The following is a 22,453-nucleotide window of genomic DNA, read 5'->3' on the forward strand; positions in this document are numbered from 1 at the left end:
CTTTCAGTGACCATGCACGGCTTACAAGCAATGACACTTGAGGACATTAAACACTCCACGACAGAGGATGAAACGCTAAAGCAGCTCATGGCAATAGTGGAGGTGGGAAAATGGCCAGACCCGATTCCACTGGAACTGCAGCCTTATGACAGATGCTCGAGTGAGTTGTCTACATATGACGGACTGATACTGAGGGGGCACAGGATTGTGTTACCAAAACAGAAAGTGAAACAGGCACTGAAAATTGCACATGAAACTCACCAGGGTGTGGTCCGCACCAAGCAGTATCTGAGGAGCAAATTCTACTGGCCTAATATGGACCTAGATGTCGAGAGACTGGTCCGAAACTGCTCTGCTTACAACACCAGCCATGCTCATGTTTGGACGTGACATTCGCACCAAGCTACCCAACCTGGTGGATGAGGAGGAAAGGTCAAAGGACATTCAAAAACATCACAGAGAATACACAGACAAAATGAAGGACTACGCTGACAGAACAAATAGAGCGAAGGAACACAATTTCAAAGTTGGAGACCTGGTCCATGTCGCCAGTAGAGACAATGGAAAACTGGACACTAGATTCAGAGACGCTCGCTATGTGCTCCTGAGAAACACCTCTGACAATTCATTTGAACTGATAAACACACAGGATGGCTCTAGGGTTACAAGGAATGTTAAACATCTGCGCCATGCTCCTGTGGAAATGGACTTTGATTTCGCTATGCCAGCAGAAGCACAGGCAGGCATTGGAGTACCAGCGGATGAGGAAACCGGAGGTTTGGACATGCAGGACATACCGAACACTGCAGAGTGTTCACCTAAAGTGATATCAGGCTCAGGCAATGACAGAGTTACTAGGGGGGGGCGAGTTATCAGGAAGCCGACCCGATACAGAGACACTTAAGATAAGGGAACAAAGACACTGAATGCATATTGAGAACTGAAAAAAAAAAAGAATATATGTTATTTGGTTTCCATTGATTACAGGTGTTGACAATTAAAAAAAAAAAAAAAAGAAAAGAAATGTTGACTGTTCAGATTTTGCACTGTTTAATGTGTTTGAAATGTTACATTGTTGTTTGTAAAGACTAAGTCTTTTGGTTGGGTTCTGTAAAGTGTGGGTAACTTTAATTCTAACGAAGAGAGGGATGTAGTGGAGTGGGATGTATCGCGAGAGTTGAGGTGTGAGATGGGGAAGCAGGAAGTAGAGAGAGGAGGACCGGTAGAAAGCCGGGAGCTGTAAGATGGACTGAAACCAACCTGTTGATTTAATAAAGTAACTATCTTCAAAGAACTGTATCTTCATTGACCGACACTACAGGCTGTGTGGCCAAACTGCAAATCTGCAATTCTCGTATTGTAATTCGTAACTTTATTTAACTGTTATTCCTTGTTTCATGTTTTTCAGTGTATTTGTATGTCTTTAATGTTCAGATTAATTGAAAATGGAGGATAATTCAACAGATACAATGCCAAGGGGCTTGTCTTTGGTGTATAATATTAATTATATTGCACTGTCACTAACTTGAACTCAGAAAAGTACATTTAACCTTTATTTATTTTCTCATAAAAAAAGGACAAAGTCTTCATTTTCAAGGATGCTGAGATTACAGAAGACATAATACAAGTGCAGCCTGTGCAGGCTAATAATATTGAACATATTTAAGGCTATAGGTAGCTGTTGCTTAGTTTAGTAAAGTTAGTATTAGAAAAAGTAAAGTATTCAATATTCAGAGATACATGAACCCTAGCCCCGCAAGTCAGAACCCAATGGTACTGAAGTTTCTGACATTTTTTAGACTCCAGCCCGGTTCTGCACGATAGATTGGGCTGACCCAGGGGGTTCCGAGAGGGGCTACATGAACCCCTACCATGAAATGTTCTATGAGCAGGCCAGGGTGTGGCTGTAAACAAGCATCTCGAGTTTAGTCCACTTCCTTGGGTAAACAAAGAACTTTGCTTTGCTTTGTAGGCTTATTGTTAACCACAGGTTAAAAGTGTAAACACAACATACTAACGCATAAAGGTACCTTTTATATTAGCCCTGAAACATGACTGCCAATACGAGAGTCATGTATCAGGGCTACGTAGCCCTGATACATATAAAAGTACTTTTATATATACCTGTACAGTCACTACGCCGTCCTTGTTGAGCAGAGCAGAGGGAAAAGATCGCCCAAATGATCTTCTGAAAGTTCAGACTGTTTGGGGGGGATGGAACGAGACACTTCCTCGTTCCGCCCACACTAGAGGAGCAGATCTACAAGCTCACTAGATCTGATGGCTGCGACGTGACAGAGAGGGAGAGAGAGAACCACGCAGACCGCGTCCATTTTACCATATTATATTAAAGCTAATGGCAACGTGCTACCTATAGGTGCAATGGCAGCCCATTCATCCAAACAGAAAAGTCCTCTCTGATTGTATTACACAACGTCAAACTCACCAACATTGCAGCAGCTGTGCGAAAAGCTTGAATTATTCTCTTTCTATCCTCAAAGTGTTTGTTTCATAAAAGTCCACTGTAGACATGTTATGACTGAGCTACTGTGGGTCCTTGCAGCTGATTCTTTTTCCAAGTGCTGGAGTTTGTCAACATGTTATTACTGTCTCATTGTGTCTCTATGTCATATGTTACTGTCTCATTGTGTCTTTATGTCAACATGTTACTGTCTCATTATTGATTATTGTATATCATTGATTTTGAGATCAGCTATTCAATTATTGAACTAGTTATAATTATTGCACTGAAGCATTCATTCAAGCTTGTTTACGTAAATGCATTTATACAAGTGATTGTTTTACACCAGTGGAGTTTTTTTAGGTTCTTTACACAGTGCTGTCTCCAACACAGCGCTGTCAGGCTGACCACATTGAAGCGTGAATTGTTTGTATGTTAAACAAGGAAACAAAATGTCTCTCTACAAATGCCGAAACCACACGCTTATGCTATGCCCATGGAGCATGCACGTGGCACGCACGCACACACACACACACACACACAAACACGCACACGCACACACACACACACACACACACACACACACACACACACACACACACACACACACACGCGCACACACACGCACACACACACACACACACACACACACACACACACACACACACACACACACACACACACACAAAGCTCTTGTGAAGTAGTCTATGCATGGTGAAATGAAGCCTGAATGAATGTGTGAGCAATAAGTCCTCATCACCACTAGATGGGAGCGTAGGACTGCTATAGACAACAGACAACAGGTTCCGACCTCCATCATCAAACAAACTGGTATTAGAAGTGAACCAATTTGTTTTGTTTGTTTTGCTGAAGAGACCCCTTATATATACAGGGAAAACGATCTATAGCATTAATTACTATGAGAATACACAGGCTACTATTACAAAGGACTGAAAGGAGACCCTTTGAGTCTCCCCTGCCACCAACACCAGCTCTCAGCTAATACAATAGACATAGAGCGTCGCAGTCCCGCCCCCTCGAGAGACCCGGAACATAAATCCACGTTCATTTTCCTCATAGACTTTTCAGAAAGTGTTTATTTAAAGACGTTTATACGCCGCGGACAAAGCCAACTCTTGTCGTGACCAATCATCATGACAACCAACAAACAATTTCCCGGGCCAAACAAATTGAATTAGAAAGTAGGTACATGCGTATCATTTAACGATGGTGTTTAGTGGTGATGCTGCCTGTAGCAATTGGGGCCCATTTATTAGGAAGCTCCCACTATAGGTCCAACATTCTTTTAAGCCTCTCTCTGGTGCTGGAGGGAAGGGGAGGTATAGGTTAGACAGACGGCCAGTCGGGGAGAAGCACAGTACTGTGAAAGGAACTGCTCCCCAGTGGCTTTTGCAGCAGCATGAGGCTATTATGTCTTCCTGCACCGCCTTCTCCTTCTTCTTTAACCCATTTAGACCTGAGGACGATTCTACAAATGCCTTCTAAAAAAAACCCCATGTTTCTTCTATGTCAGTCGTTCTCAAACATTGTCATGTCAAAAATATATGAAATTGACTGACCGCCGACCCCCATCTGAAAATATGTTGTTCCAGGGACCTCCCCGCAGAAGCAAAGATTTGAGTAAAACTTTCACGATTTATAAAAAAAAAAAAAGCAGATCTACAAGCTTGTAGCGCAGCACTCGGTGAGCTTGTAGATCTGCTATTTTTCAATAGCTAAAGTATAACATAATGCTTAATGCCGTCGTCCAGAATGGGCTAACGAACCTGACAGACTCACAGATGGGAACAGGAGGAGGACAGGTTCATGCAATACTGTAACTTGCACTGGGTTTGGTGGACCCGTTCACGGCCGTATCAGTCAGAAAGCAGTTGGCGATAAAATGTAGGCCTATATGGCAGACTTAATGGACAAAGGGGGCAGCCCGTCTAGAAAACCTAATGGGACAGTTCATAGAAAAGTCGTAGCAATTCATAGCACAGTGAAACCCCTTTTTGTGCAGCCTTATGTTGTATACTTTAGCGGCCAAATACAGATATTTTTGGGTGTCCTTGAAATGAAAATGTTTGAGAACGACTAACAGAAAACTGTCAAGATTTAGAAGACACTTAGTAGAATCGTTCCCAGGTCAAACTGGGTTAAACATCAGAACATGAGCCAGTAGAGTCTCGTCTCTGCGTTCATCTCCAGGGGCCTGGTTAGCCAGATAACCCAGCAAGCACGGTCAGGACCTGGATGAAATGGTGACGTCTCCACTGGGGCCCAGAATCAGATCAGGTCAAACCAAGACTATAGTCAGATCTGGCCCAGAACGTCACCTGCTGTCAACCAACATACATTCTGCCCACTAAGACGGACATGATCCCCATGGATGAATCACTAGAGAGTCTGATCCAGGCCAGATATGACTTAAGTCACATCACAACTAGTCAGATCTAGATCCAGAATAAGATATATTATTTCAACTGGTGAAGACGTCTTGGAAATGACGTAAAGATCATCCCCATATGGGCACCTGCACCCCACCTGCAAACAACAGATATGTCACAATGTTACACAATGTGAGTAGATGTGCTATTCTTTGACAACTATTGAAAAATGTTGACAAATTTGGTACGTTTTTTTTTTTTTTTTTGCCTTTTTATGCCTTGCAATACCATTATGCCAAAATAGGGATGCCAGTTGCCAAAGTGGTTAAGCCTCTGTGGCTTTTGTAAATATTTGACCAATGAAATTAATTAACAATAGCTAAAATACAGCATTTATATACACCATGCATAGACTTCACAAGAGCTTTGTGTGTGTGTGTGTGTGTGTGTGTGTGTGTGTGTGTGTGTGTGCAACTGTGTGTGTGTGTGTGTGTGTGTGTATATATATATATATATATATATATATATATATATATATATATATATATATATATATATATATATATATACACACACAATGGATGCATTATTTCTAAACATACCCTTGTGTTTCACCTGACAGCGACGATGTATCGCTCCCTAGTGGCAGCGAAGGGGAAAGAAATGCAGTTTCATTCATCCAGTGCATTCTCCACTTCAGCCATGATGGGGAGCCATCATTCCATGACTTCAGACGGCACTCCATTTATCTTTCACATTCAGCATACTGTAGTTATGAGTTATGAGTTATGACCCCCGCATCGGAATCCATCTCCACATAAAACCATTTGCCAGCGCATATAGCGCTGCCCCCCCGATGACCCACACAGAGCATTATGGCTCCGAGTTTCAAACCATTGACCAATAATTGAATGAGACGCTAATGAATTGAATAATGTCTTCCCATGCAGTTTAAAACGAAAGGATGCAATATATAATATTTCACCGTGTAACTAACACATTGCAAAGGTCACATGGGTTGAAGTGTGAGTCAGAATGTGCCTGCCCATAAATGACAGAGAGAGGCTACTCTACTCAATCTCAGCAGAAACCATCAGTTATACTCCTCCACACTATACAGTATGTACAGTAGGCCTACAGTACAGTACAGTACAGTACAGCAGGCCAACAACGGTCGGCATTGGAAACGACCTCCTAGTATGGATGTGTATTGTCTAGCGCTACGAGAGTGAGAGAGAGAGAGAGAGAGAGAGAGAGAGAGAGAGAGAGAGAGAGAGAGAAAAGAAACAAATGAACAGTCAGGATCAGGAAAAGAAAGCAGGAACGCATTCTGTGTTGCCAGCGGGGGGGGTGTGTGTGTGTGTGTGTGTGTGTGATGTGTCATCTCTCTGGTATATAACAACAGCCTCCGGCTATGCTTTACTGATAGATTTCTATCCACAAGGAGGATAGAGGAGGTCGTACATGATGCTGTATTGTGTTGTGTGCTTTCTGCGGGATGTGAAGAAAGCAGGAGCAAGTGTTTGAGTGGGAGTGGTATATATACCTTGCATTGTATTGTATTGTATTGTATTATTATTATTATTATAATTTTTTATGTATAGAGCGCCGAAGTCCTGACGTCACTGTCAGTATAGAGGACGCCAGTCCACAGGTTCGTGTACTTTTTTATTTGCATTGAAATTCCAATTGTTTTAGATCTCTTCATATAAGAACTGTGAAGGGTTGGCGAAAGGGCCTTTCTGTGTGGAGTTTGCATGTTCTCCCCGTGTCCCCTAGGGTAGGTACCCTCACAAAAACATGCAGTAATCCTGGTCTCTAAACTGCCTCCCCCTGGCCAGCCGGGGCGCCTGATGGAGGGGAAAGGAACTGGTTGGAATAACGTGTTCCTTCCACGCGCTACGACGTCCAACCAGGGAAACCCCCCCCCCTCCCCTGTCAGGTGAAAAGAAGCAGCTTGGACTCCTCATGCACAGAAGGGAGCATGAGGACTGTCCGCTGCCCCCCCAGGTTGGCAGAGGAAGTGTAGCGCCCAGGATTACATTAGATAATTGACACTGGGTGAAAAAATGGGTTACAAAATCGTGGGATAAAAAGTATATATATATATTTTTTTTAAAGAACTGTGATTGAAAAATAAACCGATCATCCCGGCCTTATCTTTATGGATATGCATCGACTGAAGGTGGAAATGTACAAATATACCCAAAGAGTAACACAATAAGCGCTATAGAAACGAGTCGTGGTTACTGTATTCGAGTCGAGTCACCGCCAGCTGAGCTTACGTCGTCAACGAGGAATCTCAGGAACGACAGCTGCGGGCGTGACGTATATATTAGCAGCGACATTGCTTTCATACCCTTGTAGTTTCAAGGCTTTTGCGGCCACATTCATTCCATTTTCTCCAGACACTGGCCGTATCAAATATGAGGGCTCCATTTGCGTCACCGCTCCAAACCCCTTATCGCTAAACTTCTTTGCCTTTTCTTTTAACTATTTTGCAAAACGTTTTTTGAATAGTTAAAATGGCCAGTCTACAAGCTCACAATGTGTCAATGTACTATTAAAAAATGTTTTTCAAAATAGAAAAAAAAAAAAAAAGGCAAAGAGGTTTAGGGATAAGGGGTTTAGCGGTGACGAAAATGGAGACGCTAATCTATTTCTCTCAAATGCTGAAATCAAGACAGGCTTCATAATTTGTCACCCATAATGCTTTTATGGATCAGAGGTGTTGCACAGAAATATAACAATTATTGCTAACTGTCAAAACATTCAAGGGTAATATTATATCTTTTAGGGATTGGACAGAAATAGTTGGTGTCATATAATTATTAGCCTATATATGATATATTTCAATAAAGATATAACATGATGACAATGGTTTGACGTTGATGCAAGGTCATGAAACATGTTAAGTACAGTTCAAACATTGTCCAATTTATTAAATAAATGACAGTTTTGCCATGACTAATGCCATCTCTATGGCACAGCATCAGTTCTGCCTTTATAATGCCATCTCTCTGGTATAGCATCAGCCAGGCTAATGCCATTGAGGCAGCGGTGGCCGAACGGTTTGCGGAGCGGTCTTGATATCGGAAAGGTCGCTAGTTCGTATCCCCGGACCGGCACGTTAATATTACCACCGCTGAAGTGCCCTTGGACAAGGCATTGAACCCCTACCATGAAATGTTCTATGAGCAGGGCCTGGCTGTAAACAAGTTCTTGAGCTTCGTCCAGTTACCCTGCAGGGTAAACATAGTACCTTTCCTTTCCTTAGTCCAGTTACCCTGCAGGGTAAACATAGTACCTTACCTTTCCTTTCTATGGTACAGCATCAGCCTGGCTAATGCCATCTCTCTGGTACCGCATCAGCGAGCTATTAGGCTACCACTAGATCTGGGGTAGGTTCCATACATCTTTCAATATTTGTTCCATCACTGAGCATGAGTTTTGATTGGGTCACATCTTTGAATAATATAATAGTCCATATTATAGTCTCCGTTATTCAGTTTTCTTTTTTTTTTTTAATATGCTGAGTGAGTTATATCCACCCTGGCAGTATCGCAACATCAACACACCATCGAATATCATGTCAACAAAGTCGAATGAATGCAACGTTCTTCTTTCATGCCTCTGCCTTCTCTATACTCTCTGTATTTCAGCTAGCAGCTCTCAGTCAGAAGACGGTTTGTCAGCTAGCAGCTCTCAGTCAGAAGACGGTTTATACTCTCTGTATTTCAGCTAGCAGCTCTCAGTCAGAAGACGGTTTATACTTAGCTGAGCGGAACTAAGCAGGGCTTTGAGGAGGACGCTGAACTGAGTTGACATTTTGTTCAGCTATTTTGAAGGGAGGCCATGTTGTTGTAACCTGACTCTGCCAGATCCAAAAAGCTTGCTACACAAATTTGTTTCACAGCTTATTTGGATCTGGGATCGCGGAAGCAAATTCAATGACGGGGCTGTTCCTTTTTTTCAAGATACATGGTAGATGATTGGATGGGAGCGTCTGTCTATCACCGTGTGGGCGTGCAAACACAACCAATCATATCGACGTGTCTATATACCGTCACATCCGCATCCCGCCTTTAGCTCACGCTGATTGGTTCGGTACGAAGCAGATCTGACTCAGGGCTCAGATGAGTGTTGTGTTGGGGAATATGTTTCCGCAATACCGCCCTCATCTGGCAGCGTCAGGTTAATGTTGTTGTGGGCCTGTTCGCTGACACCCAGAGACCCCATCCAAAGACGGTCAGCAGGTTCCTAGACCTCAATGTGTGTGTGTGTGTGTGTGTGTGTGTGTGCGTCCGTGCATGCGTGTGTGTGTGTGTGTGTGTCTGTTTGTGTGTGTGTCTGTGTGTGTGTGTGTGTGTGTGTGTGTGTGTGTGTGTGTGTCCCACACTCCAATGAGCACACAGGAGTTCCAGTCTGTTGCAGACTCCAGCCTGTTCAGACTGCAGGAGAGTCTGGGAATGTGCGCACATCAATCATCAACTAATAAAATCACTTTCTCAGATACAGAACCCACTCCATTGTCTGTCTGTGTGTGTGTGTGTGTGTGCTTGCGTGCGTGCGTGCGTGCGTGTGTGTGCGTGTGCGTGCGTGCGTGCGTGCGTGCGTGCGTGTGTGTGTGTGTACGTGGGTGTGTGTGTGCGTGCGTGCGTGCGTGCGTGCGCAGCATATCATTATGCTCAACGTTATATATTATCAGAGGTAATGATTGCACCTCATCATTCTCTGGAAAGCCTTCTTGAAGTCCTGGTTGAAGATGGTGTAGATGAGAGGGTTGATGAGCGAGTTGAGGTAGCCCAGCCACGTCAGGAAGTCGGCCGTCTCCGTGGAGATGTCACACGAGCCACACGTGTTGACGACCACCTCCTTGATGAAGAAGGGCAGCCAGCAGACCACGAAGGCCCCCAGGATGAGGCCCAGTGTGGACGCTGCCTTGCGCTCCCTGGAGCCCGAGATCCGCGGCCCCCCCCCCCTGGGACAGCTGGCTCTGCCGCGACCCGCCGCCGCCGCCGCGTCGCGACTCGCTCCAGTGGGACTTCCTCCGGACGGGCTTGGAGACGACGCGGTGGTCGCGGTCCCTCTCGCGCTCCTCCGTGGAGTCCGAGGCCGACTTCTCCCCGGCGGGGTTCACCACCACGCAGGGGTCCGGGAGGCCGCCGGGAGGCGCCCCCTCCCCGGCGGGGTACGCCGAGGGGATGGCGCTCCCGTTGCTTCTGGCCACGACGCGGGAGGAGGAGGAGGAGGAGGAGGAGTGGCGGCCGGCCTGGCGGCTGGCCTCCCGCCGCATGTAGAGCGTCTGCGCGGCGCGGTAGATCTTGTAGTAGAGGATGAGGATGAGCAGCAGCGGGAGGTAGAAGGCCCCCAGCGTGGTGTACAGCGTGAAGGCCACGTGGCGGTGCCGGATGACGCACTCGTCCTCCGCCAGCGCGTCCGCGCTCCGCTGCCGCCACAGCAGCGGCGGCGTGGAGATGAGCGCGGACAGGAGCCACACCGCGCCCACCATGGCGGCCGAGCGGGCGCCCGTGCGCACGCGGGCGTACGCCACGGCGTCCGTGATGGCCCGGTAGCGGTCCAGAGCGATGACGGCCAGGTGCAGGATGGAGCAGGTGCAGCAGGTGATGTCCACGCTCAGCCAGGCGCTGCACACCAGCCGGCCCAGAACCCACGTCTCCTTCTGCAGGTACACCACGCTGACGGGCATCACCAGCACCGCCACCAGCAGGTCGGTCACGGCCAGCGAGCAGATCAGGTAGTTGGCCGGGTGGCGCAGCTTGCGCGTCACCACGGTGGCGCTGATGACCAGGCAGTTGATGACGGTGGTGAGGACGGCCAGCACCGACAGGGTCAGCGTGAGGACGACCTTCATGCCCGTCGGGGGGGAGGGGCCTCCGCCGCCGGCGGCCTCCGCCGCGGTGTCGTTGGCGTTGGCGCCGCTGCCGTTTGCGGCGAACGGCCCGTCGGTGCCGTTGGGAAGGAGGAAGTCCATTCTGCAGAGAGGGAGGAGGGGGAGAGGGAGGGGTGTTAGGACGGCCCGGGGAGAGGGAGGAGGGGAAGAGGGAGGGGCGTCAGGGCGGCCCGGGGAGAGGGAGGAGGGGAAGAGGGAGGGGCGTCAGGACGGCCCGGGGAGAGGGAGGAGGGGAAGAGGGAGGGGCGTCAGGACGGCCCGGGGAGAGGGAGGAGGGGAAGAGGGAGGGGCGTCAGGACAGCCCGGGGAGAGGGAGGAGGGGAAGAGGGAGGGGCGTCAGGACGGCCCGGGGAGAGGGAGGAGGGGAAGAGGGAGGGGCGTCAGGAGGGGGAGAGGGAGGGGCGTCAGGGCGGCCCGGGGAGAGGGAGGAGGGGGAGAGGGAGGGGCGTCAGGGCGGCCCGGGGAGAGGGAGGAGGGGAAGAGGGAGGGGCGTCAGGGCGGCCCGGGGAGAGGGAGGAGGGGGAGAGGGAGGGGCGTCAGGGCGGCCCGGGGAGAGGGAGGAGGGGGAGAGGGAGGGGCGTCAGGGCGGCCCGGGGAGAGGGAGGAGGGGGAGAGGGAGGGGCGTCAGGGCGGCCCGGGGAGAGGGAGGAGGGGGAGAGGGAGGGGCGTCAGGGCGGCCCGGGGAGAGGGAGGAGGGGGAGAGGGAGGGGCGTCAGGGCGGCCCGGGGAGAGGGAGGAGGGGAAGAGGGAGGGGCGTCAGGGCGGCCCGGGGAGAGGGAGGAGGGGGAGAGGGAGGGGCGTCAGGGCGGCCCGGGGAGGCTCATGAGGAAACCTTTCATAGCGTCAAATTAAATCACGCATTTATAATTGTGCTGCGACTGTGCCAGTAAATTATTTGCAGCTTTTAAATGTGACAGTATGTGTGGCTTCAACTCATGATACATTTTACACTCAGAACTGCATAACATTATTATTATTACTTTTTGTTTGTTTTTCATGTGATTATGAGATGACAGTGATATTATGTATATTAATATATTATATATTATACCTAGGGTAGGTATACCCTCACAAAAAACATCTATACTGCCTCCCCCTGGCCAGCCGGGGCGCCTGATGGAGGGGAAAGGAACTGGTTGGAATAACGTGTTCCTTCCACGCGCTACGTCCAACCAGGGAAACTCCCCCCTGTCAGGTGTAAAGGAGCAACTTGGACACTCAGGCATGAAGGAAGCATGAGTTCAAGTCCTTTGCTCTCCCCTTGTCCCCCATATATGGGGACTAGGTTGGTCTCCCCTTGTCCCCCATATATGGGGACTAGGTTGGTCTCCCCTTGTCCCCCATATATGGGGACTAGGTTGGTCTCCCCTTGTCCCCCATATATGGGGACTAGGTTGGTCTCCCCTTGTCCCCCATATATGGGACTAGGTTGGTGGAGGGTGTGTAGAGCCCAGGATCACATTAGATGATTGACACAGGGGTGAAAAATGGGTTACAAAATAGTGGGATAAAATATATGTATATATATTATACCTGCTGAGGCTGAAAGCGGTCCCTCTGGTTAAAACTTCAGTCTGTGACACACAGCCTGCTGTGATCCATCCACGGTCTACTGTCTGGAGGACCGGCCATCCCTGGACACCCTCTGCGTCGTCACAGAGGAACCTGGACACCCTCTGGGTCACACAGAGGAACCTGGACACCCTCTGGGTCACACAGAGGAACCTGGACACCCTCTGTGTCACAGAGGAACCTGGACACCCTCTGGGTCACACAGAGGAACCTGGACACCCTCTGCGTCACATGCAGAGGAACCTGCACAACCTCTGTGTCACCAAGGAACCTCCTGGACACCCTCTGGGTCACACTGAGGAACCTGGACACCCTCTGCGTCGTCACAGAGGAACCTGGACACCCTCTGCGTCACACAGAGGAACCTGGACACCCTCTGCGTCGTCACAGAGGAACCTGGACACCCTCTGCGTCACACAGAGGAACCTGGACACCCTCTGCGTCACTGAGGAAGCTGGACACCCTCTGGGTCACACAGAGGAACCTGGACACCCTCTGCGTCACACAGAGGAACCTGGACACCCTCTGCGTCACACAGAGGAACCTGGACACCCTCTGCGTCGTCACAGAGGAACCTGGACACCCTCTGGGTCACAGAGGAACCTGGACACCCTCTGGGTCACAGAGGAACCTGGACACCCTCTGGGTCACAGAGGAAGCTGGACACCCTCTGAACCTGGACACCCTCTGGGTCACAGAGGAACCTGGACACCCTCTGCGTCACTGAGGAAGCTGCAGCCAGGAGAGAGAGAGAGGAACAAAGGAGGAGGTGTCATTTCAGGAAAAAGAAAAACAAAACTATGGGGGTTTTCATTATTATATTTGTTTGCATTTAAATAAATTAGGACAACAAAATAGGGACGCCAGCTTGAAAGTGGATAACGAATGTATGGCTGCAGATTGCAGACTGAATCTATGTCTGCAGACAGACAAGACAACATGTCTATAATGCATGTCAAATGTCACAATAAATACAAAAGAATTAATCAAATACATAAATGACGACCCTGGAAAAAAAAGGAGAAACAAAGTGACAGCGGAAGGAAATCTATTATTCTTATTCTTATCTTGAAAAAATATACTTCCAAGCGTATGTTTGCGTGGTGCAACCACTCCAAGGGACAGCAATGTCCAGGTTCACTTATGTGACGTTAATGAGCGCCAGTATGACTATGAGTACCAGTAGGGGGCGCTGTTGTGCCAGAAACAGAGAGAGAGAGAGACAGTGCTGCACTGTTGCCTGCTAATGAGAGAGAGAGAGAGAGAGGGGGGGGGGGGGGGGGGAGGGGGGGGGAGAGAGAGGGGAGTTGCACTACTCAGTTCACACGGGTGTGATTTCTCTCTTTACTCTTCGCTGAGACGTGTCCTCGTTTCGTATCGAGTCTGCCGTCGACCCACGCCGACTGCCTATAGCGATCAGTGGTCGACCAGCGCCCCCCGGTGGTGGGTGTGATTGTATCTGCTTGCGTATCTGCATTGTACAGTTGAGGGGGACCGTACCTATGTTCCCTCAGCCCTATGTTCCCTCAGCCCTATGTTCCCTCGGGTCCGCGTCAATATGCCGACGGTCCGATCGACAACCTACCTCAAACCCTCACCCTAACCCTAACCTCCCCCGGGGCAGACACCTAAACCTAACCACCCACGACCCACCATCTCCCGACCCACAGCGCACCTCGGACCAATGCTCCTTCTGAGGGAACATAGGTATGACCCCAGTTGGGGTACAGTATACGACGCCTGACAAAGATACAGAACCTTGCCATGGGAAAAAGGTCCGTTTCAGTAGGAGTTTTGTCCCCTCAGCCATCGCGGCATTAAACAAACTGCCCCGCCGATAGGATGGTTTCTGTACACAGTGGGGACCTCATGTTTTGTTTTGTTGTACTGTCTTGGTGTTACAGTATGTGCTCTGTGTTGTTTTTGATGTGGGTGTTGAACTGTTGAACAGATTGTGAAGACAAATATCCTTCAGGACAATAAAGATTATTATTATTCACTCTCTTTCCCATCGCTCTCCGTGCTCAGCATTCTCAATATGCATGAGTGAAACAAGTTCTTTGGTGGAAGATAATTAACACATTTTGGACTAAATCCTAATAGTTTTCTGAAAAACCCCATGTTTCTATACGTCAGCGGTGCTCAACCTTTTTCATGTCAAGGACCCCCAGAATTATCTCTGTTGGGCTACGGACCCCCCCCCCCATCTCAAAATATGTTGTTCCAGGTTTATTTCCCCAAGACAACGTGAAAAACTGCAACACAAAACATAACAATATCCTTTTAAACTCGTTGTCAGTCAGTCAATCATGACGTCCGTATTATGTAAACAAACACAATGAGATGTAGGCCTACACAAACAATTACACGATCGACGGAACTACAACACCGTTTACAAACAAAGAAAACAACAACATGTAACATACCGTGTGCGCCTTCTGCAGATTATTTTAGGAGAGCTACTTTATCTTCTCTCATATTCTTTACTTAAGGACACTCTTTTTAGACGTGGGAAGAGCTATCCTTGCACCACTGAAACTCAGCTTGTTGTGACTGAGTTCAGCTCACACAGGTGCAATGAATCAATGCTGCCTCACTCTAATCACAGGGCTCTGCTCCTGCATGCCCTTCACACAGCATACAAAATACAATATGTACCCAAATAAACATTCATATTGTTGTAGCCAATTTGATGATTTTATATTGTGGTTAATTTCTTGTGAAGTTGCTATGACAACCTGGGCATAGGCGGGTTCAACCAATCACAGGCACAGCCTATACTTGTATGCGTCACAGGTGCACGGCAGCAGGGGTTTTGGGAAACGTCACAGGGAAAGCCACACAGTTTTTCAACCGTGCGTGTTTTGTCTGTTTTCAGTTGTTTTGAGTTATCCTTTGTTTATTTTGCATCACGAGGTATTGTTTAAGTTAAAGTGTAAGTACCCGGTTTATGTCATGCCTTATCCACCCCCTGCAAGCAAAATAAAACATCTTTAAATGCACTCAACGAGACGACCTGAGTTACTGTCATCGTCACCACGCGTTGGAAAGAGCTTCACGCCACATCCCTCACTGGCATCCTTTCTTTGAAAAGTTGCCTTTACACATATTGGGCTGTATTTTGCGTGTCTTAAGCACCAGGTCTTATTCCCTAACTTGAGTAAACTAAAGACCTGGAGGCGTGGTCAATGCTCTTTGGCCACTCAGAATAGCCAAATGGCATTGATCACGCCTCCAGGTCTTTAGTTTACTCAAGTTAGGGAATAAGACCTGGTACTTAAGACTATAATATAGCAAGACTATATTTTTAGCAAAATACAGCCCATAATGTTCACATATTATACATTTTCAGAAAGGCAAGCGATAAAATAGGATATTATACAAAATACCCATTGCTGGGACAGCTACACACAGACTATTAGCCACTCTACGCAAATCACAATGCGCCGCAGGCCCTCAGGAACGCGGCGCATTGTCTTTATATCTAAAGGGATTATTGAACAACACCATAGGCAGCGGTGGCCGAGTGGATTGCGGAGCGGTCTAGATACCGGAAGGTCGCCAGTTCGAATCAGCGATCCGACACGTTAAAATTACCACCGTTGAAGTGCCCTTGGACAAGGCATTGAACCTCTACCATGAAATGCTCCATGTGGGCCTGGCTGTAAACAAGTATCTGATGCTTAGTCCAGTTACCCTTGGTAAACTTGATTTACCAGAACGCATTTCTTCTTCTTCTTCACCACCCCTTAACCCATTCTGACCTGAGATCAGATTCACACGAGGTTTCCACTGGACACACACTGGTCTGATTAACCCATTCTGACCTGAGATCAGGTTCTAAAAATGTCAGTCGTTCTTCGATTTTTCAAAAATAGCAGACCTACAAGCTCATAGCGCGCCACTCGGTGGCGCGCTATGAGCTTGTAGATCTGCTATTTTTCAATAGCTAAAGCGTAACATGATGCTAACACCAAAATGGGTTCCCGTTCAGAATGGGTTAAATATGACATAATGACAACACAGCAGGAGATAATAGACTGGAGTCTAGTCTATTATCTCCTGCTAGGCGTTGGCATTATGTGGCATTATGTGTATGTTCTCTATCATAGTCTATAGTCACTACTAGACTATATGATAGAGAAAATAATGGAAAAGAAAGACATCAAAATAACTATTTGAGGCTAGATGACTTTCACCCACTCGCTGGATATCCATAAATAATGACGTTTGCCAAATTGAAATTGGAGTTTCTGTAAAAAATGAGCTGAACACAAATGTCGGTTGTATAATACTGCTTCTCCAGAGTATAGAATGAATTTGCTGCAGTAAAGCTGAGGCAATAGATTCTTTCCTCAGGCTACAATCCTCTGCGTCACGCAACAACTATTCATCTCAAATGTGGTAGAATTCTTTCTTTCTTTCTTTCTTTCTTTCTTCAAAGGCATTCCATACATCATCAAGACACTCAGGCACCGTGTTCTCCCCGTGTCCCCTAGGGTAGGTACCCTCACATGTTCTCCCCGTGTCCCCTAGGGTAGGTACCCTCACATGTTCTCCCTGTGTCCCCTAGGGTAGGTACCCTCACATGTTCTCCCCGTGTCCCCTAGGGCAGTGTTTCCCAACCTGTGCTACGCGGAGCTATGGTGCTCCTCTTGATGTCTCCAAGTGTTCCGCCTGATTTTAACTAAATTAACACTATCCCTCCCCCGAAAGCAAAAGCTATTGAGCTGCAGGCTTCCTATTGTTGCGTCGTTGTTGTCACACGTCTAACCATTAGACATGCGATAACTACAACACGAAACAATAGACTCTAACGACCCTCGGCCATTGAAATGTTAATGCTTAGATGCATGCAGAAGACGCTACATTTCGCTCCCTCCAGAAAGACTGGAGCGCGCAGAGTGCATATGCACGTAGACGGCAGACACACACAGTCCCGACCCAAACACTGAGGAGGTAAAGTAAACGTGACGTTGTTGTGATTAAACATAATGTGCCACGAAAAATAGCTGTCCAAAATAGCTTTCCATAGATGTCCAAACATGATCGCCTCGTTCGGCCAACAAAATATATCTCCCTCCCTTCACAGAAGCGCAGCGATGCCTGATTTATTCTTCGTCGTACACGTGTTATGCTTGCATGCTGAAAATGGCTGATCTACAAGCTCACAGCGCGTTGCGGACGCAACGCGTTGTGAGCTTGTCGATCAGCTATTTTCAGCACGTGGAAATAAGCAGGCTGTGAGAACTGAGACCCTTCACAATAAAAGCATGCAGCATTCACAAGTTGGCTCATAATAAAGAAAGGAAAAGGATTAGGTGGCATTTCACATTTCATATGAGCATTTTTTTTTAAACTGAGGCTCTGTCTCTGTCCTTTTCTTTCTCTTTGAAGTTATTTGATGAGTGCTGTCATGTGTGTTTTTTAAAGTATATTTACTTTTACGTTTTACTATATATTTAATATATATATATATTTAATATATATATATATATGTGTGTATATATATATATATATATATATATATATATATATATATTTTATATATATATATATATATGTGTATATATATATATATATATATATATATATATATATATATATATATATATATATATATATATACACCCCCCCCCCCCCCCCCCCTAGGTGTTCCCCGAGATTTTAGGGCTATGAAAAGTGTTCCCTGGGACAAAAAAGGTTGGGAAACACTGCCCTAGGGTAGGTACCCTCACATGTTCTCCCCGTGTCCCCTAGGGTAGGTACCCTCACATGTTCTCCCCGTGTCCCCTAGGGTAGGTACCCTCACATGTTCTCCCCGTGTCCCCTAGGGTAGGTACCCTCACATGTTCTCCCCGTGTCCCCTAGGGTAGGTACCCTCACATGTTCTCCCCGTGTCCCCTAGGGTAGGTACCCTCACATGTTCTCCCCGTGTCCCCTAGGGTAGGTACCCTCACAAAAAACATGCAGTAATCCTGGTCACTGATGGAGGGGAAAGGAACTGGTTGGAATAACGTGTTCCTTCCACGCGCTATACGTCCAACCAGGGAAACTCCCCCCTGTCGGTTGTAAAGGAGCAACTTGGACACTCAGGCATGAAGGAAGCATGAGTTCAAGTCCGTTGCTCTCCCCTTGTCCCCCATATATGGGGACTAGGTTGGTCTCCCCTTGTCCCCCATATATGGGGACTAGGTTGGTCTCCCCTTGTCCCCCATATATGGGGACTAGGTTGCTCTCCCCTTGTCCCCCATATATGGGGACTAGGTTGGTCTCCCCTTGTCCCCCATATATGGGGACTAGGTTGCTCTCCCCATGTCCCCCATATATGGGGACTAGGTTGGTCTCCCCTTGTCCCCCATATATGGGGACTAGGTTGGTCTCCCCTTGTCCCACATATATGGGGACTAGGTTGGTCTCCCCTTGTCCCCCATATATGGGGACTAGGTTGGTGGAGGGTGTGTAGAGCCCAGGATCACATTAGATGATTGACACAGGGGTGAAAAATGGGTTACAAAATCGTGGGATAAAAAGATATATTAAAAGACACTCAGGCACAATTCTTCATGTATTATCTCTGAAATGATGTCTGTACTAAATACAAGTACAATGGGAGAGATTATCAGGTATTATCATACTTTATAATTCCTCTATTGCCACATGCAAATTATTGCTGACCTTCCATCATATACTGTATAATATGTACAAACGATAGTGCAGCTGTGAGTGTGTGTGCGTGTGTGCGCTCGTGTGTGCGTCATGCGTGCATGTGCGCGTGCGTTTGTTATTTCCGCAAATCATTATGAACACATGATGTGTGTGTGTGTGTGTGTGTGTGTGTGTGTGTGTGTGCTGTCCCTATACTGTATTTGCATGATTGATATAAATTATGTTTGGGGAGCCAGACTTTCATTACGTGCAACAACAGATGCAAAGCAGCTCTGCCGCCAAGCTAAATTAAATTAAATAAAGCTTCTTATCATACACGCTCTCAAGATCATTTGAAGCTTGAGACCATACTGTACATGCCTCCACTACATCTGGAGAATCTGCTTCCCAGTGCGCTGCCCCACACACTGCCCCACACGCTGCCCCACACACTGCCCCACACACACTGCCCCACACGCTGCCCCACACACTGCCCCACACACGCTGCCCCACACGCTGCCCCACACGCTGCCCCACACGCTGCCCCACACGCTGCCCCACACGCTGCCCCACACACGCTGCCCCACACGCTGCCCCACACGCTGCCCCACACGCTGCCCCACACACTGCCCCACACACTGCCCCACACACACTGCCCCACACACTGCCCCACACACTGCCCCACACACTGCCCCACACACTGCCCCACACACTGCCCCACACACACTGCCCCACACGCTGCCCCACACGCTGCCCCACACGCTGCCCCCACACACTGCCACACACGCTGCCCCACACACGCTGCCCCACACACGCTGCCCCACACACGCTGCCCCACACACGCTGCCCCACACGCTGCCCCACACGCTGCCCCCACACGCTGCCCCCACACACACTGCCCCACACACTGCCCCACACACACTGCCCCACACGCTGCCCCACAAGCTGCCCCACACGCTGCCCCACACGCTGCCCCACAAGCTGCCCCACACACACTGCCCCACACGCTGCCCCACACGCTGCCCCACACGCTGCCCCACACGCTGCCCCACACGCTGCCCCACACGCTGCCCCCACACGCTGCCACACACGCTGCCCCACACACGCTGCCCCACACACGCTGCCCCACACACGCTGCCCCAAACGCTGCCCCACACGCTGCCCCACACGCTGCCCCACACGCTGCCCCCACACACTGCCCCCACACACTGCCCCACACACTGCCCCACACACACTGCCCCACACGCTGCCCCACAAGCTGCCCCACACGCTGCCCCACACGCTGCCCCACACACACTGCCCCACACGCTGCCCCACACGCTGCCCCACAAGCTGCCCCACACACTGCCCCACACACACTGCCCCACACACTGCCCCACACACTGCCCCACACACACTGCCCCACACACTGCCCCACACGCTGCCCCACACGCTGCCCCACACGCTGCCCCACACACTGCCCCACACACTGACCCCCACACACTGCCCCACACACACTGCCCCACACACTGCCCCACACACTGCCCCACACACTGCCCCGCAGTGTGCCCCACACACTGCCCCCCACACTGCCCCCCACACTGCCCCACACACTGCCCCACACACTGCCCCACACACTGCCCCACACACTGCCCCACACACTGCCCCACACACACTGCCCCACACACTGCCCCACACACTGCCCCACACACACTGCCCCACACACACTGCCCCACACACTGCCCCACACACTGCCCCACACACTGCCCCACACACTGCCCCACACACTGCCCCACACACTGCCCCACACACACTGCCCCACACACACTGCCCCACACACACTGCCCCACACACTTGGAACACCTTACAGACTTCACTAAAGTACAGCTCTCTTCCTTCTCTATGTCGCTTTCAACTTGACATATCAACGCTGGTAAATATCAACTGTACCTGTTTTAATTGAGCATTACAGTAATATTTTACTCTATTTATTGTTGATGTATTGTAATCTCGGCACCGTCCCAGCCCTCCGTGTGTCCTCCGAGAACTAAATAAAGGTTGAAATGAAATTAAATGAAAATTATAACAATGTTTAAAACACCAAAAGGGGTTCCCGCCCAAAATGGGTTTTTATTCATTCAGATCAGTTTGAAATACTTTTATAGGAAATTCTAACTTTAGATCTTCTATGTTTGTGGGAGATTTTTTTTTTGAAAATGTTTGAAAATCTTTTCCTATAATAATTTAGCCAAAATAAGTTGAAAGTGGGACTACATAGACTGATATCGGTCTGGCTCTAAACCTAACATTTATCTCTGTGTGCGCACGCACACACACACACACACACCACACACCACACACACACACACACACACACACACACACACACACACACACACACACACACACACACACCACACACACACACACCACACACACACACACACACACACACACACACACACACACACACACACACGCACACAACCTTCACAATCAGTCCCCTGAGACGTTCGGTTCGCACAAAAAAAGAGTTATCATCCTCTCTACAATCAATCTCTCTCTCTTTCTCCTGCAAGAACAGCCTGTCAGGGGAGATCAGTCCCTTAAAGAACAGCCTGTCAGGGGAGATCAGTCCCTTAAATACAAGAACAGCCTGTCAGGGGAGATCAGTCCCTTAAAGAACAGCCTGTCAGGGGAGATCAGTCCCTTAAATACAAGAACAGCCTGTCAGGGGAGATCAGTCCCTTAAAGAACAGCCTGTCAGGGGAGATCAGTCCCTTAAATACAAGAACAGCCTGTCAGGGGAGATCAGTCCCTTAAATACAAACAGCCTGTCAGGGGAGATCAGTCCCTTAAATACAAGAACAGCCTGACAGCAAACAGAACAGAGACTCTTATCTGCACTTGTCTAGACGAGGGAGGACAGTTTGAGGTGACAGTGTGATAGCAAAGGAATAAATGAATCATCAACTCCTGCAGGACAGCATATTACCAAACAGTAATCTATCTATCTTTCACGCATAAACATGCACACTGCACAATGCAAGCTCTCAGACACATGCCACTGTGACCTACTGTATGGGCTGCTATTATCACCATTATCACTATAGCCTCAATATTCGTATCTTGTTTTTATGCTGAAACTTGTTTCATTGTACAGTAAGCCTGCAGCCAACTTCACGCGTGGCTGAGTGGGGATGCAGAACACACGTGTTTCTCTCTCTCTCATGTAAACATATTGTGACACATGTTGGTGATGAGCTTGCAATGCGCACGCACACACACACACACACACACACACACACACACACACACACACACACACGCGCACGCACACGCACACGCACACGCACACACACACGCACACGCACACGCACACGCACACGCACACACGCGCACGCACACACGCGCACGCACACACGCGCACACACACGCACGCAGCCCACTGTGCCTCATTAAATTACACCTCAAGCATACTTCCTCAAA

At 48.5% G+C, this 22,453-nt stretch overlaps 1 protein-coding gene across 1 annotated transcript; it reads right to left on the minus strand.

The window, feature by feature from the left end:
• Nucleotides 1-9,555: 9,555 nt before the first annotated feature.
• Nucleotides 9,556-12,396, minus strand: htr1fa (5-hydroxytryptamine (serotonin) receptor 1Fa; the record flags this gene model as incomplete). Its single annotated transcript, XM_080785708.1, is given in 3 exon segments — nucleotides 9,556-9,825; nucleotides 9,827-10,847; nucleotides 12,299-12,396. Coding segments are annotated over 2 exon segments (1,290 nt in total). The 5' UTR covers nucleotide 10,847; nucleotides 12,299-12,396.
• Nucleotides 12,397-22,453: the final 10,057 nt, after the last annotated feature.

This window comes from Protomyctophum bolini, assembly GCF_963924005.1.
Source record: "Protomyctophum bolini genome assembly, chromosome: 16".
Taxonomy (NCBI): domain Eukaryota; kingdom Metazoa; phylum Chordata; class Actinopteri; order Myctophiformes; family Myctophidae; genus Protomyctophum; species Protomyctophum bolini.